The 16700-nt window shown below is 40.5% G+C and overlaps 1 protein-coding gene across 1 annotated transcript in view; it reads left to right on the forward strand.

Annotated features, from left to right (window-relative positions):
- dnajc16.L (DnaJ heat shock protein family (Hsp40) member C16 L homeolog) overlaps positions 1-12459 on the forward strand; it is a 40724-nt gene extending 28265 nt beyond the window's left edge. The window contains exons 12-15 of the mRNA XM_018226559.2: positions 677-757; positions 845-943; positions 10856-11023; positions 11621-12459. Coding sequence (XP_018082048.1) covers positions 677-757; positions 845-943; positions 10856-11023; positions 11621-12011 — 739 coding nt within the window. The 3' untranslated portion in view covers positions 12012-12459. The remainder of the gene's footprint in view (positions 1-676; positions 758-844; positions 944-10855; positions 11024-11620) is intronic.
- The last annotated feature ends 4241 nt before the right edge of the window (positions 12460-16700 follow it).

Genomic DNA, 16700 nt, shown 5'->3' on the forward strand with positions numbered 1-16700 from the left:
AAATGGCATTATTTGTACTGCATACATCCCCTCTGTTTGCCAGCCGCTTTCACTCGGGGGCCATTTTCCCCCTGACACATCCTCAGTGCATTTATATCTACAAACGGCACATAAGCGATATAAAGTTAATGCAATTGAAGAATGCAGGCTTACACAGGCAGAATTTACTATGATGAAAAGTCCTGCTTGGATTGAGCACTGTAATGGTTACTCTGAGCTCAGGAGAGGAGGTTAGGAGTTAAAAGTAAACTATGGGAACCAACTATGGGAACCAACAATGCCATCTCTTCAATGGCTGCTAGACTGGAGGGTTGTGTTTATTAATCTGACTTGAGAACAACTGAGCATGCTCAGTAGCCAACAGCCAAAGGAAATTCCTGAAGTAAGGGGTAGAGTGGGTTAGAGGAGGAGATTAAGGGGATGCTGCAGCCTTACTATTAACCTTTGAACAACCAGAGTGGCAGGTATTTAGAGATTTCAAATAGGCCGTTCAGTTTACATGTCTTTTAAATTAACGTTTAGTGTGACACAGACGGCAATATTCTCAGATAATTTGCAGTTGATTTTCATTATTTTTTTTTCACACACTATTAAAATCACTATGCTGACGGTCTGCTATTATAACCAAACCATGGGCCATTTTCTGACTATATGTGCCTTTCCTTGCCTGCATCAGGAGGGAGATGATGCCGCTTTTGTCGCTCATCTTTTCTGCTCTGTTTATCCTGTTCGGGACTGTGATAGTTCAGGCTTTCAGGTAAGCGACATACATTTTGTTCTGCATCTCATTCCTGCCCTGTGGGGATATTCGTGTAGAAACAAATGTGTGCCTTTTTCCCGACAGTGACTCGAGTGATGAGAGAGATTCTGTTCCTTCTGATAAGCAAGAGCCCAGCGATAAGGAAACGAGCACAGAGACAAACTACTCGAAGGAAAGCACAAGGTACTTCTGTCTGTCCTACTTGAAGGGACCGGTTATTGCTTGCTCTTTAGCAGGGCCTTCGGTTCTGTTCCTTTGCTTAGCCATAGCACATGCTCACAGTGGTTTTTATATAACTGGTATCAATGCAGTTGCTCATTAAAGGATAAGTAAACCTTAAAAATATGTGAGTGTAAAATTGATGAGGGGGCTATTCTAAACACTTTTGAAATGTACATTCATTATTTATTTATTTTTAATTCCAAGATATTAAAGGATACCTGTACTGTTACCAAAATTAATTTTGTTACAACAGCAAGTCAAGAGTGAGTTTATTGTCATTTCATCTATATACGTTTGTACAGTATACAGTGAAACAAAACAACATTCCTCTAGGACCATTGTGCTACACACAACATAGATGTACCGGACAATAGACAAAAAGTGCAAGTGCAAAAATATGCAACTCCTGCAAGAGAGAACGGCACAGTGCAGGGACAGGACAAGACAGTGCAGGGACAGGACAATAAAGTGCACACTAAGCAGATGTTATATGTTAAGTAAATAATGAGTCAGACATGATGGGTGTATCATTGTGATATGACAGTAGTAAGAACATGATAAAGAACATGATAAAGTGCAGATGTTCTCATAGAGAACAATTGTATCCAGTGGCTATTCATCCATACAATGGCATGCAGTGGCTGTGTAACGTTGTGGTATATAGTAAGGTCAGATGGAGTGTGAGTGTGAGAGAGATCTGTCCGGTCCCTAAGTATTCAGGAGCCTTACGGCTTGGGGGAAGAAACTGTTACTGTCTGGTAGTGAGGGCCCTAATGCTTCAGTACCTTTTTCCAGGAAGTAGAGGCGGTGTCGGGCTTTCTGGCTAATTAACTGGTGTTTTGGAATCAGGTGAGGTTTTCCGCCAGTTGGACACCATGGAATTTGATGATCTCCACATTAGAGCCATTGATGTACAGTGGCAGGTGGTCACTCCTAGTCTTCCTAAAGTCAACAACCATCTCCTTTGTTTTGTCTACATTGAGAGACAGGTTGTTGTCTCTGCACCAGTCATGCGTCAGCAGAGTGAACAGTAGAGGACTAAGCACACAGCCTTGAGGGGCTCCGGTGCTTAGTGTGGTGGTTCTAGAGATGATGTCTCCAATCCTGACTGACTGAGGTCTGTCAGTTCGGAAGTCCAGAACCCAACTGCAGAGGCAGGTGTTCAGTCCAAGCAGACTCCGCTTTTCTATCAGATGCTGAGGAATGATAGTTTTGAATGCTGAACTGAAGTCTATGAACAGCATTCAACGTAGGTGTCTTTTTTTGTCCAGATGAGAGAGGGCCAGATGGAGGGTGGTGGCTATTGCATCGTCTGTTGAGCGATTTTGATGGTATGCGAAGTGTAGGGGGTCCAGTGCTGATGGCAGCAGGGTTTTGATGTGTTTCTTGACAGGCTTCTCAAAACACTTCATGATGAAGGGGGTGAGTGACACAGGATGGTAGTCATTGAGGCAGGACACTGATGACTTCTTCGGCACAGGGACAATGGTGGTGGTTTTGAAGCACTTCAGGACAGTGGAGGTGTTCAGGGAGATGTTAAAGATGTCAGTAAAAACATCTACCAGCTGATCTGCACATTCTCTTAGCACTCTGCCAGGGATATTGTCTGGTCCTGCAGCCTTCCGTGGCTTTCCAGAGTCATCCTTATGTCAGACGCAGTGCCTGGTCACTAGGCAGAGTGATGGTCTTCCTCATTCCACCACCTGCTGGTCATTTTCCCACCAGTCTGACCAGCAAGTAGTCAAGGAAGTTGTCAGGAGAAAGAAAGAGGCTGATGTTCTTCTGCTTAGGAAAGATGTGAGAAAGGTTTCTAATTTTATTCCTAAGCAGAAGAACATCAGCCTCTTTCTTTCTCCTGACAACTTCCTTGACTACTTGCTGGTCAGACTGGTGGGAAACTGACCAGCAGGTGGCGCTGTTGTAACACAATTCATTCATATTAACAGTACATGTATCCCTTAATATCTTGGAATAAAAAATAAATAAATAATGAATGTACATTGCAAAAGTGCTTAGTATAGGCCCCTTGTCAATTCTACATTCACTTATTTTTAAGGTTTACTTTTCCTTTAAAGGGATACTGACACGGGAAAAGGTTTTTTTTTTCAAAATACATCAGTTAATAGTGCTGCTCTAGCAGAATTCTATACTGACACACACAACATTCATTTATAGTAACAGTACATGTATCCTTTAATATCTTGGAATTAAAAATAAATAAATAGTGAAAGTGCATTGCAAAAGTGTTTAGAATAGCACCCTCATTAATTTTACATTCACTTATTTTAAAGGTTTACTTATCCTTTAACCCTTTAAGTGCCACCCCACGTAGAATCTACGTTCTGTGGGGATGGCACTTGAAATGCCACAGAACGTAGATTCTACGTTCTGCAGCATTTCAGGGTTAGGGAACGGAGGAGCGGCTTTTCAAGCCGCTTGCTCCGTTCCTCTTCGTTCCCCAGCCCCCAGGCAACGAGCAGGGGCCGGGAACGAGTGGCCCCTGAGGCGCGATCGCCCAGGGGCCCTAAATGCAGCAGCAGACACGTGCACACTGCGTGTCCTGCTGCTGCTTTCACTTCCTGAGCCGAAGCTCCGCCCCCTCTCAACGGATCTTCCTGGGTGATGCAGCATTTTCTTCCTCCAGCCCTGCACAACGATCTGGACCTGCTTCCCCCAGGTTAGTGCCCATCCACACACAGAAACACACACAAACACACAAACACACACTTATTTTCCCATTACACACTTACATTCACACTTACACACAATCACATACATTTTTGGGGGATCAGGGGGGTCACACACATTCACAGCACCCCCACACGCTTGCACACACACACAACATGCAATTGGTCAGTTGTACACACACACATACACACTTGCACTGTTGTGTATTTTTTTTTTTTTTTCTTATCGCATCGTCTGTTTTTTTTGCTGAAAAAACTGTTTTATTGCCATTGCGAATAGCGTATTCGCTAATTGCACTGCGCAATACCTTTTGTATGTTATTTTGGTGATTATACTGCAATTTGGGTGATTTTGGTGCATTTTTAGACATTTTATTGCATGTTTTGCCATTTTATTACATTTTCAGCTTTGCAAAGGTGTTGTTCCCCTTTTTCTGTCTGTAAAACCTATTTGGCCATGCTAAAATTATCAAAAATTGATTCTGACTGCTGATTACAGTAGGCGAAAAAAAAAAAAGCATTGATTTTTGCGGTTTTGTTGGATTTTAGGGATTTTTGTTACTTCATTTTGACCTTGGAAATTTTGTCTGCTATATAACCATTTGGAGGTCTCTGTGTACAAAGTAGTTTGGTAAATCTTTTCATATCAGGCATCAAACTGTTCAGTACACTCCTTGCTTTCATATTTAGGATGACTTTTGCTGGTACGTTACAAAATGTGGGGTATATAATGGGGTAAAATGCAAGCTTTGTGACTATTTTCAGAATTTCCATAAAAAGCGTTATGTTTAGCATTGCTTTGCGGTTTTGTAGTTTGCAGTAGAAAATTGTAATTACCTGCTTTAGATTCATCTGAATGTGTACTTTCAGAAAATATATGGGTTTCTAGGGTCTCCATACTGTTAGGGGGTCTTATGGTGCATAATGCACATACCAGGTGTTGTATTGTAGCAGTCAGAGTGTCATATGTGAAAATTCATATGTACTATTTTCATTTGGGCGTCTCTGTATGCCACCTAGTTTGGTAAATCTTTTCATATCAGGCATCACACTGTTCAGTACACTCCTGGCTTTCATATTGAGGATGACTTTTGCTGGTACGTTACAAAATGTGGGGTATATAATGGGGTAAAATGCAAGCTTTGTGACTATTTTCAGAAATTCCATAAAAAGCGTTATGTTTAGCATTGCTTTGTGGTTTTGTAGTTTGCAGTAGAAAGATGTAATTACTTGCTTTAGATTCGTCTGAATGTGTGCTTTCAGAAAATATATGGTTTTCTAGGGTCTCTATACTGTTAGGGGGTCTTATGGTGCATAATGCACATACCAGGTGCTTGTATTGTAGCAGTCAGAGTGTCATATGTGAAAATTCATATGTACTATTTTCATTTGGGCGTCTCTGTATGCCACCTAGTTTGGTAAATCTTTTCATATCAGGCATCACACTGTTCAGTACACTCCTGGCTTTCATATTGAGGATGACTTTTGCTGGTACGTTACAAAATGTGGGGTATATAATGGGGTAAAATGCAAGCTTTGTGACTATTTTCAGAAATTCCATAAAAAGCGTTATGTTTAGCATTGCTTTGTGGTTTTGTAGTTTGCAGTAGAAAGATGTAATTACTTGCTTTAGATTCGTCTGAATGTGTGCTTTCAGAAAATATATGGTTTTCTAGGGTCTCTATACTGTTAGGGGGTCTTATGGTGCATAATGCACATACCAGGTGCTTGTATTGTAGCAGTCAGAGTGTCATATGTGAAAATTCATATGTACTATTTTCATTTGGGAGATTTTTGTGGGGTAAAAACACAGAAATATATATTTACCCCCCAAAACCATATATTTTTTGGAAAGTACACATTCTACCGAATCTAAAATGAGTACCCATGCCTTTCTGCTCCAAACTACTGAGTCGCAAGGCCTTCCCAAAATTGACGGTTTTGGTGAAATATCTGAAAATTGCCTCAAAGCTTCGACTTCCCAGCACCATATTACCCATGTATCATTACGTACCAAGAAAAAGCACCCTAAATATGATTGCCAGGGTTCCTCCAAACAGTTTGGTGGCCATTGTTCATAGGTTTACCAAAGTATCTTGCATTTAGAGGCCCCAAAATGAAGTTAGCGCATATAAATAGTCCTGTAGGTAACTTCAGCTAAATCAACACATTGACTGCATTTTTTGTGGGGTAAAAACACAGAAATATATGTTTACCCCCCAAAACCATATATTTTTGGAAAGTACACATTCTACCGAATCTAAAATGGGTACCCATGCCTTTCTGCTCCAAACTACTGAGTCGCAAGGCCTTCCCAAAATTGTCGGTTTTGGTGAAATATCTAAAAATTGCCTCAAAGCTTCAAATTCCCAGCACCATATCACCCATGTATCATTACGTACCAAGAAAAAGCACCCTAAATATGATTGCCAGGGTTCCTCCAAACAGTTTGGTGGCCATTGTTCATAGGTTTACCAAAGTATCTTGCATTTAGAGGCCCCAAAATGAAGTTAGCGCATATAAATAGTCCTGTAGGTAACTTCAGCTAATGAAAAATCAACACATTGACTGCATTTTTTGTGGGGTAAAAACACAGAAATATATGTTTACCCCCCAAAACCATATATTTTTGGAAAGTACACATCCTACCGAATCTAAAATGGGTACCCATGCCTTTCTGCTCCAAACTACTGAGTCGCAAGGCCTTCCCAAAATTGTCGGTTTTGGTGAAATATCTAAAAATTGCCTCAAAGCTTCAAATTCCCAGCACCATATCACCCATGTATCATTACGTACCAAGAAAAAGCACCCTAAATATGATTGCCAGGGTTCCTCCAAACAGTTTGGTGGCCATTGTTCATAGGTTTACCAAAGAATCTGGCATTTAGAGGCCCCAAAATGAAGTTAGTGCATATAAATAGTCCTGTGGGTAACTTCAGCTAATAACTTCATTTCGGGGACTCTAAATGCCAGATTCTTTGGTAAACCTATGAACAATGGCCACCAAACTGTTTGGAGGAACCCTGGCAATCATATTTAGGGTGCTTTTTCTTGGTACGTAATGATACATGGGTGATATGGTGCTGGGAAGTTGAAGCTTTGAGACAATTTTCAGATATTTCACCAAAACCGTCGATTTTGGGAAGGCCTTGCGACTCAGTAGTTTGGAGCAGAAAGGCATGGGTACTCATTTTAGATTCGGTAGAATGTGTACTTTCCAAAAATATATGGTTTTGGGGGGTAAACATATATTTCTGTGTTTTTACCCCACAAAAAAATGCAGTCAATGTGTTGATTTTTCATTAGCTGAAGTTACATACAGGACTATTTATATGCGCTAACTTCATTTTGGGGCCTCTAAATGCAAGATACTTTGGTGAACCTATGAACAATGGCCACCAAACTGTTTGGAGGAACCCTGGCAATCATATTTAGGGTGCTTTTTCTTGGTACGTAATGATACATGGGTGATATGGTGCTGGGAAGTTGAAGCTTTGAGACAATTTTCAGATATTTCACCAAAACCGTCGATTTTGGGAAGGCCTTGCGACTCAGTAGTTTGGAGCAGAAAGGCATGGGTACTCATTTTAGATTCGGTAGAATGTGTACTTTCCAAAAATATATGGTTTTGGGGGGTAAACATATATTTCTGTGTTTTACCCCACAAAAAATGCAGTCAATGTGTTGATTTTTCATTAGCTGAAGTTACATACAGGACTATTTATATGTGCTAACTTCATTTTGGGGCCTCTAAATGCCAGATACTTTGGTAAACCTATGAACAATGGCCACCAAACTGTTTGGAGGAACCCTGGCAATCATATTTAGGGTGTTTTTTCTTGGTACGTAATGATACATGGGTGATATGGTGCTGGGAAGTTGAAGCTTTGAGGCAATTTTCAGATATTTCACCAAAACCATCGATTTTGGGAAGGCCTTGCGACTCAGTAGTTTGGAGCAGAAAGGCATGGGTACTCATTTTAGATTCGGTAGAATGTGTACTTTCCAAAAATATATGGTTTTGGGGGGTAAACATATATTTCTGTGTTTTTACCCCACAAAAATGTGGTCAATGTGTTGATTTTTCATTAGCTGAAGTTACCTACAGGACTATTTGTATGCACTAACTTGATTTTGGGGCCTCTAAATGCCAGATACTTTGGTAAACCTATGAACAATGGACACCAAACTGTTTGGAGGAACCCTGACAATCATATTTAGGGTGCTTTTTCTTGATACGTAATGATACATGGGTGATATGGTGCTAGGAAGTTGAAGCTTTGAGGCAATTTTCAGATATTTCACCAAAACCGACAATTTTGGGAAGGTCTTGCGACTCAGTAGTTTGGAGCAGAAAGGCATGGGTACCCATTTTAGATTCGGTAGAATGTGTCCTTTCCAAAAATATATGGTTTTGGGGGGTAAACATATATTTCAGTGTTTTTACCCCACAAAAAATGCAGTCAATGTGTTGAATTTTCATTAGCTGAAGTTACCCACAGGACTATTTGTATGCACTAACTTCATTTGGGGGCCTCTAAATGCCAGATACTTTGGTAAACCTATGAACAATGGCCACCAAACTGTTTGGAGGAACCCTGGCAATCATATTTAGGGTGCTTTTTCTTGGTACGTAATGATACATGGGTGATATGGTGCTGGGAAGTTGAAGCTTTTAGGAAATTTTCAGATATTTCACCAAAACTGACAATTTTGGGAAAGCCTTGCGACTCAGTAGTTTGGAGCAGAAAGGCATGGGTACCCATTTTAGATTCGGTAGAATGTTTACTTTCTAAAAATATATGGTTTTGGGGGGTAAACGTATATTTCTGTGTTTTTACCCCACAAAAAATGCAGTCAATGTGTTGATTTTTCATTAGCTCAAGTTACTCACAGGACTATTTGTATGTGCTAACTTCATTTTGGGGCCTCTAAATGCCAGATACTTTGGTAAACCTATGAACAATGGCTACCAAACTGTTTGGAGGAACCCTGGCAATCATATTTAGGGTGCTTTTTCTTGGTATGTAATGATACATGGGTGATATGGTGCTGGGAAGTTGAAGCTTTTAGGAAATTTTCAGATATTTCACCAAAACTGACAATTTTGGGAAAGCCTTGCGACTCAGTAGTTTGGAGCAGAAAGGCATGGGTACTCATTTTAGATTCGGTAGAATGTGTACTTTCCAAAAATATATGGTTTTGGGGGGTAAACGTATATTTCGGTGTTTTTACCCCACAAAAAATGCAGTCAGTGTGTTGATTTTTCAGTAGCTGAAGTAAAGTCCTGGACAATTTGGATGTGCTAACTTCATATTGGGGTCTCTAAATGCCAGGTACTTTGGTAATCCTATGCACAATGGGGATCAAACTGTTCAGTGGACCCCTGGCAATCATATTCAGGGTGTTTTTTCTTGGTATCTAATATAGTGTGTGATATGCGGAGCAGCAAAATAAAACCTTTGAAGTGATTTTTCAAAATTTTGATACATTTTGATAAAAAACGCTACGTTCAGACAAGCTTTGATGTTTGGTAGTTAGGAGTAGAGAGACACAGTTACCCATTTTGGAATCGGCAGAATGTGTACTTTCCAAAAATATATGGTCTTCTGGGGTAAACATACTGTTTCAGGATTTTGTGGCCTTGGAATCAAAAGTATGCCGTTTTCTGCCTTCTGCTTTCAAAATTCGGTAATATACTGCCGGTAGTTTTTGCTGTACAGATGTCCTAAATCTTCCTAAAACTATACATATTTGGTATTGGCATGTTCAAGAGACATGAGGCTTTCCAAATCAGTTGGATTTTCATGCGTAAAATGAAATATTTTTCAGGTATAAGTTCATATATTGTGAAAAATAGGAATTTTTCATTTTTTTTTTGTATTTAGCACTATAAATCTTTTTGCAGAGGTGGAAATACAAGAAAACTCAGGCAGATTTAGAAAGCTCAGTTTCTCCCGAAAAAAACAATGTATAGTTTTCCTAGCTGAACTATAGGTTTCCCCTCAGAAAATGCCCCTAAAGTGAGAGAGCACAGAATGTTTCAAAAACGTCTGGCATTTCGCGTAACCAAATTGGTCAATTCTGCTGGCACTTAAAGGGTTAAGACTCGGCCCACTTGTTATGAAGCCTGGTCCCTTAGATAATCCAACGATTCCCATAACGATTCCCATAGGGAGGAAGCACACCAAACATATGATTTTGCCTTTTAGGACATTTATTCAGCAGTGTTGGCACAAGTTTTCGGGGTCAACCCCTTCCTCAGGTGCCCTTAGATAATCCTCCACCCTCCAGGTCTTTGATACAGAGTTCTATGAACTACCTGCACCATTGCTGCTCCCTGCATCTAAGTGTGTTGGCCAATTCTGGTAACGTTTGTGACAAGTTTCCCAAACAGAGCAAAAGTCATTAAATAGTAGGGATGCACCGAATCCACTATTTTGGATTCGGCCAAACCCATGAATCCCTTGGGAAAGATTCAGCCGAATACTGAACCAAATCCTAATTTGCATAAAGAGAAAAACATTTTTTACTTCCTTGTTTTGTGACAAAAAATCACGTGATTTCCCTCCCGCCGCAAAATTGCATATGCAAATTAGGATTCGGTTCGACATGCAGAAGGATTCGGACGAATCTGAATACTGCTGCAAAAAAGGTTGAACCCTGGCAAATCCTGAACCTAAACCTGGATTCAGTGCATCCCTATTTAATAGGGGACTTCGCTTCTGGGTGAGAATTTGGGTTCATGCTGATAGAATGCTCTGGATACTTCTTAGACTATACAGGTAAAAATATTTCTTATATATACATTAGGGATGCATCGAATCCACTATTTTGGATTCTGCCGAACCCCCGAATCCTTTGCAAAAGATTCGGCCGAATACCGAACCAAATCCGAATCCTAATTTGCATATGCAATTCCTGATTTGCATATGCAAATGAGGGGTGAGAAGGGATAAACATTTTTTACTTCCTTGTTTTGTGACAAAAAGTCACGTGATTTTCCTCCCCGCCCAATTAGGATTCGGTTCGGCCGGGCAGAAGGATTCGGCCGAATCAGAATCCAGCTGAAAAAGGCCGAATCCTGGCCGAATCCCGAACCGTATCCAGCTAAATGCTGGTCTGAAAAGGATTTGGGTTGGGATCAAAGTCATAAAGCCTCTATGATGTCTATTTATCTGTTCAGGGTCCCTAAGAAAGGCTTTGTGGAGGTGACGGAATTAACTGACGTGAATTACGTGAGTAACCTGGTCCGACTTCGCCCTGGTCACATAAATGTGGTGCTAATAGTCTCCAGTTCCACAAAGGCCAGTCTGCTGCAGAGATTTGCCCAGGAAGTGTATACCTTCATTGGGTAAGTGTCCAACTCTATGCTGCACACCTTTCATTGTACTGACACAAAGCGTGTGTGAATGCAACTGCTTCGGGTAATTGCACAGAGCACTTATATATGTGTATATATTAGGTTTGGGGATCAGGAATGCTTGTTTAAATGGGTGGTTCACCTTTTAGTATGTAATAGAATGGCCAATCCCAAGCAATTGGTTTCCATTGTTTATAGTTTTTTCATTATCTGCCTTTTTCTTCTGACTCTTTCCTGCTTTCAAATGGGGGTCACTGACCCCATCTAAAAACAAATGCTCTGTAAGGCTACAAATGTATTCTTATTGCTACTTTTTATTACTCATCTTTCTATTCAGACTTCTTTATTCAAATTCAAGTTTCTTATTCAAATCAGTGCATGGTTGCTAGGGTAATTTGGACCCTAGCAACCAGATGGCTGAAATTACAAACTGGAGAGCTGCTGAATAAAAAGCTAAATAAGTAAAAAACCACAAATAATATAAAATGAAAACCAATTGCAAATTGTCTCAGAATATCCCTCTCTACATCATACTGACAGTTAATTTAAAGGTAAACAACCACTTTAACCCCCTTGTCTGCCCTGTAGAAGCAGCACCCTGCACTTCTCCTTCCTTAACTTGGAAAAGCATCGGGAATGGCTGGAATACCTACTGGAGTTTGCTCAGGATGCCGCACCCATCGCCTACCAGTACGACGTACACTTCTTCGAAAGGGATTACACGGGTTATGTGCTGGCCTTGAACGGCCACAAAAAGTACTTCTGCCTTTTCAGAGCCCAGAACACCATCGAGGAAGAGAAAGTCTCCGAAGAGATGGAACTTTCCTCCTTGTCGGGGGACAGTCTGAGAAAGATGGCGCTGGGCTCGGGAGCCGGTCACATTAAAAAGAAATTAAACAAGTTATCGTTATGGATGGAGCGCCTTTTGGAAGGGTCTTTGCAGAGGTTCTATATTCCTTCCTGGCCTTCACTTGACTGAGACTTTTACAGGAAAAAAAAGGGACTTTTAATCCTTTGAAACTGTGAATTTAGGGGTCCGTCTGACTGGAGAGATTTGAACATTTTTGCCAGGGTTAGTCAGGAGCCAATTGTGATCTCACTCATGCTCCTCAATGACTTCATCAAAGATGCCACCATGCTGCCTGTCCTCGTTCAGCTTCATTAGAGACCTCTCTGTTGCCTTGTCCCTCGTTTTGGCCTACACTCCTGCCTCTCACGGTTGCTTGTGGGTCACAGATAGAGGCCTAGGCTGTATCTTAGTGTCCAGGTCCAGTGCATAGCAACAGATTGCAGGTAGCATTTCATTTCCTTATTATGGGATATTTATGGCTTTACAGGAACAGGGCTGCTTGGGATTAATGCAGTGCCCTTACACCTTTCTCTAGGGATCCCATGAACACCCACCAATAAATTGATTGCATAAACTATGCCTAGGTCAGGGAGCAGATGCTTTAATATTTTTACAGATCGTTTTACAATCATGAAGCCATTCCAGATGACGTGCACTGTGGTGCCTGGAACAGTCTTAGAATTTTAGTAGAATGTTATTTATAGCTAGCCTGACGTTTGCAGCGCCACCTTGTGACTCCAAAGCGCATTGCTTGTAGCGTCAAGAAACACAACGTTCCTTTCCCTTGGTCACGTTTTATTTAACAACGGTAAACAAGCTTAAACCATTTACGATTAATAACAAACTGATCAATGGAAAAAGAAACAAAGTGCTGTCACCAGCAATTTGAAGAAAAAAATAAACCTTACAAATAAGTGAATGTCAAATTGATGAGGGGGCTGTTCTAAGCACTTTTGCAATGTACATTCATTATTTTGTATATATTAAAATCCAAGATATTAAAGGATACATGTAGTGTTACTAAAGTAGTGTTACTTTCTCCTGACAACTTCCTTGACTACTTGCTGGTCAGACTGGTGGGAAAATGACCAGCAGGTGGCGCTGTTGTAACAAAATTCATTCATAGTAACAGTACATGTATCCCTTAATATCTTGGAGTTAAAAATAAATAAATAATGAATGTACATTGCAAACGTGCTTAGAATAGCCCCCTCATCAGTTTTACATTCGCTTATTTGTAGGGTTTACTTATCCTTTAACCCCTGGAGTGTCCCACTTAATCATTCAGTACTGCTGAGGTTAATTGCTGTACCAGGCGTTTGTTGTTTAGTCTTTTCAGGATTCACGTGTGACATTTTGTGTATAAATGCCAAAGTTTTCTTTAAAGTGGGAAAAAATAAGTACTAGAAACGTTTTTAACCTTCCGATTACAGAAACAAAGACTCTCATTAAGAGTTGAATATGTTATGTTCTATTTGGGATTTTCAGTTCTTTGCCCGACACTAATCTAAAAACACCCATAAAGCAGTAGGTGAAATGAGGGGTGCGCATCAATTTGGGGCGATGGTTCACCCTCCTGTAATATTTCTGCTTCTTTAACGTGCCTAATCTCATGCACTGCCGCAATAATCTTTGGATCTGAACTTGGCAATACGCTGCAGAACCGGCCAATAGAAATGGGGCATATTCAGGGGGAAGGTTCACAACAAATAGAAGAATGGGTACATAACCCCAAAAAGATTGCTCACCGCTGTGTTAAAGGGGAACTAATGCTCCACAGAGAATTAGGCTAGAAATGCTGCATGTTATGTTTTGGGCCCAAACAACAGCCCTTTAAGGATAAGTGAATGTAAAATTCTATTCTAAGCACTTTTTCAATGTAAATTCATTATTTATTTATTTTTCATTCCAAGATATTAAGGGATACATGTACTGTTACTATGAATGAATTTTGTTACAACAGCGCCACCTGCTGGTCATTTTCCCACCAGTCTGACCAGCAAGTAGTCAAGGAAGTTGTCAGGAGAAAGAAAGAGGCTGATGTTCTTCTGCTTAGGAAAGATGTGAGAAAGGTTTCTAATTTTATTCCTAAGCAGAAGAACATCAGCCTCTTTCTTTCTCCTGACAACTTCCTTGACTACTTGCTGGTCAGACTGGTGGGAAACTGACCAGCAGGTGGCGCTGTTATAACAAAATTAATTCATAGTAACAGTACATGTATCCTTTAATATCTTGGAATTAAAAATAAATAAATAATGTGTACATTGCAGAAGTGCTTAGAATAGCTTATATCATTCACAATAAAAGGCTGATTATTCAGATTCACATTACATGGCAGCACAGAAAGCTGTGCAGTCCACATCAGAACTGATTAATAATAATCAGCCATGTAGCATTCACTTCTATGACAGATTTTGTGCTTAACAATACCCCCCCCCCTTAAGCTTAACTTCTCAGCGGCAGCCTAGAGCCCACTGAGCATGTGCAGGGTCACTGACAAACTAAGGGTGGTCCAACAAGATACAAGATGGGGATCTGCTGGGAGCAAGGTTGAAGGCTTAGATATTTGGTATAGGGCTGCTTAGATATTATGGTATAGGGCTGCTGAACAGTAAGTTCCATATAGAAAAGACAGCATTTTTAGACAGATTCTTTTTAAGGCTTTATTTCTGCTTTAAAGGATAAGTCTCCACTTTGGATGAATTGTGACAAATTTGCATTAGAATCCTACCAGGAGACCTGAATCCAATCTCCCTATATAATTATCCAGGTACTGAGTTCTGATTTTTAATTTTTTTTTGTACCTGCTGCTCTCCTCTATGGTCAGTAGTAAAAGGGGTGGTTCACCTTTACGTTAACTTTTAGTATATTATAGAATGGCAAATTCTAAGCAACTTTTCAATTGGTCTTCATTTGTGGTCTTCTTCTCTGTAAGGCTACTAATGTATTGTTATTGCTACTTTTTATTACTTCTTTTTCTATTCAGCCCTCTCCTATTCAAATTTAAGTCTCTTATTCAACCAGGACATGGTTGCTAAGGTCATTTGGACCCTAGCAACCAGATGGCTGAAATTACAAACTGGAGAGATGCTGAATAAAAAGCTAAATAACTCAAAAACCCCAAATAATAAAAAAAATTAAAACCAATTGCAAATTGTCTCAGAATATCACTCTCTACGTCATACTAACAGTTCATTTAAAGGTGAACAACCCCTTTAAGCTTCATTGAGTAATTACGTTGGTTTAGAGCTCTGATGCTTTGTTCTTCCTTCTGTGGAGCTGATTTTTCCCATGGTCAGTCAAGAATCTCCACCTGGGTAGGAGAATCAAATTGCCCTCCATGTACAGAACTCTCATTCTATGTACTTCCTTTTATGGGTCTGTTTCATGCTAGGTGGTGTGGCCACTTAGAGGGTATTCCTATTACGTATATCTGTATGGGGGGGAAAAAGGCTGATGCTTTGGCTTGTGGAGGTCATGTAATTGGACAACTCCAATCAGCTCAGCCATGCCTTCTTGCCTGACCATGGAAAGAGAACAGCTCAGAAACAGGAAGTGAAGGACCATGGAAAAGAGAGCAGCTCAGAAACAGGAAGTGCAGGACCATGGAAAATAGAACAGCTCAGAAACAGGAAGTGCAGGGTCATGGGAAAGAGAACAGCTCAGAAACAGGAAGTGCAGGGTCATGGGAAAGAGAACAGCTCAGAAAACAGGAAGTGCAGACAACCAGAACCTGGTACCTGGGTAAGTACTGGGGGAGGGGATGTCTTAGTGGGGCTAATGCAAATAGGCCTGAGTTGAATTCCATTTAGTTATTTCCATTTACAACCTATTTCAGTGTTTTTGGCAGAACATTTTGTTACATTGTAGCATTCTATGCAATCTGTCTTGGGATAAAGTCCATGGATGTGGCAGCCTCCATTTCTCCTCGCAAATTCACATCTGTAGGATCCTATAGCCTTTCCATGTACGATTCCATGTGTTTTTTTTTAGTCCTTCATTTAATATTGATTAGAAAATTGAGATTATTTTTTCCAGGCCATAAATGTTCCTTGTGCTGCTTACGTGGCTGTGGGAAATAAACTGTAGCCAGAATGCAATGAGACTGCACTAACTGAATAAGCCGAGTCCAATCATTTCTCCCTTCCACTGATTATAATGGCAATGTCCCTGGCATGATGGGAAGTCTGTGGGGCATGATGGGAAGTCTGTGGGGCATGATGGGAAGTCTGTGGGGCATGATGGGAAGTCTGTGGGTGCCTTTAGACCTCTCTCCTGCTATTTGGGGGGAGGTAGCAATCAGTTATCACTATCCCTGGGTTTTACTGAATATTCCGACTGCCTCTATTCATTTGTATGATACGCTGGAGCTGTCCTACTGCTTGCCTCGGCTGAGACTGATATCCTTGGGCATTAGCAGAACAATGCAATCTGTCCACTAAGTGTTGTTCTGCGGTGCTCTGCGGGTGTATCAGCAGGGGCATGCAATTGAAAAATAATACTAATAATAATACTAATAATAAGCTATGTCACTGTACTGCCTAAGGGAAAACATCAGTTGCTACCAGTGGGTTCATAGCAACCAGCACTGCATCCCATATTCCCTGTGTCTGAAGGGGTCGGACAACGATAATCAGATCATTGTATAAATGTGGTGTCGCAGAGGAACAGATTGCACTTTTTTTGTAGAAAAAACCCCCCAGAAATTAACTTATTTTACTTAGGGATTTTTTTGTATTATTTAACTTATCAGAAGGATTGTCATTGTATATTGTTTTATGAAAGTAACGACTGCATTGGAAACCTTGGAAATAAACT

Source organism: Xenopus laevis, chromosome 7L (assembly GCF_017654675.1).
Source record: "Xenopus laevis strain J_2021 chromosome 7L, Xenopus_laevis_v10.1, whole genome shotgun sequence".
Taxonomy (NCBI): domain Eukaryota; kingdom Metazoa; phylum Chordata; class Amphibia; order Anura; family Pipidae; genus Xenopus; species Xenopus laevis.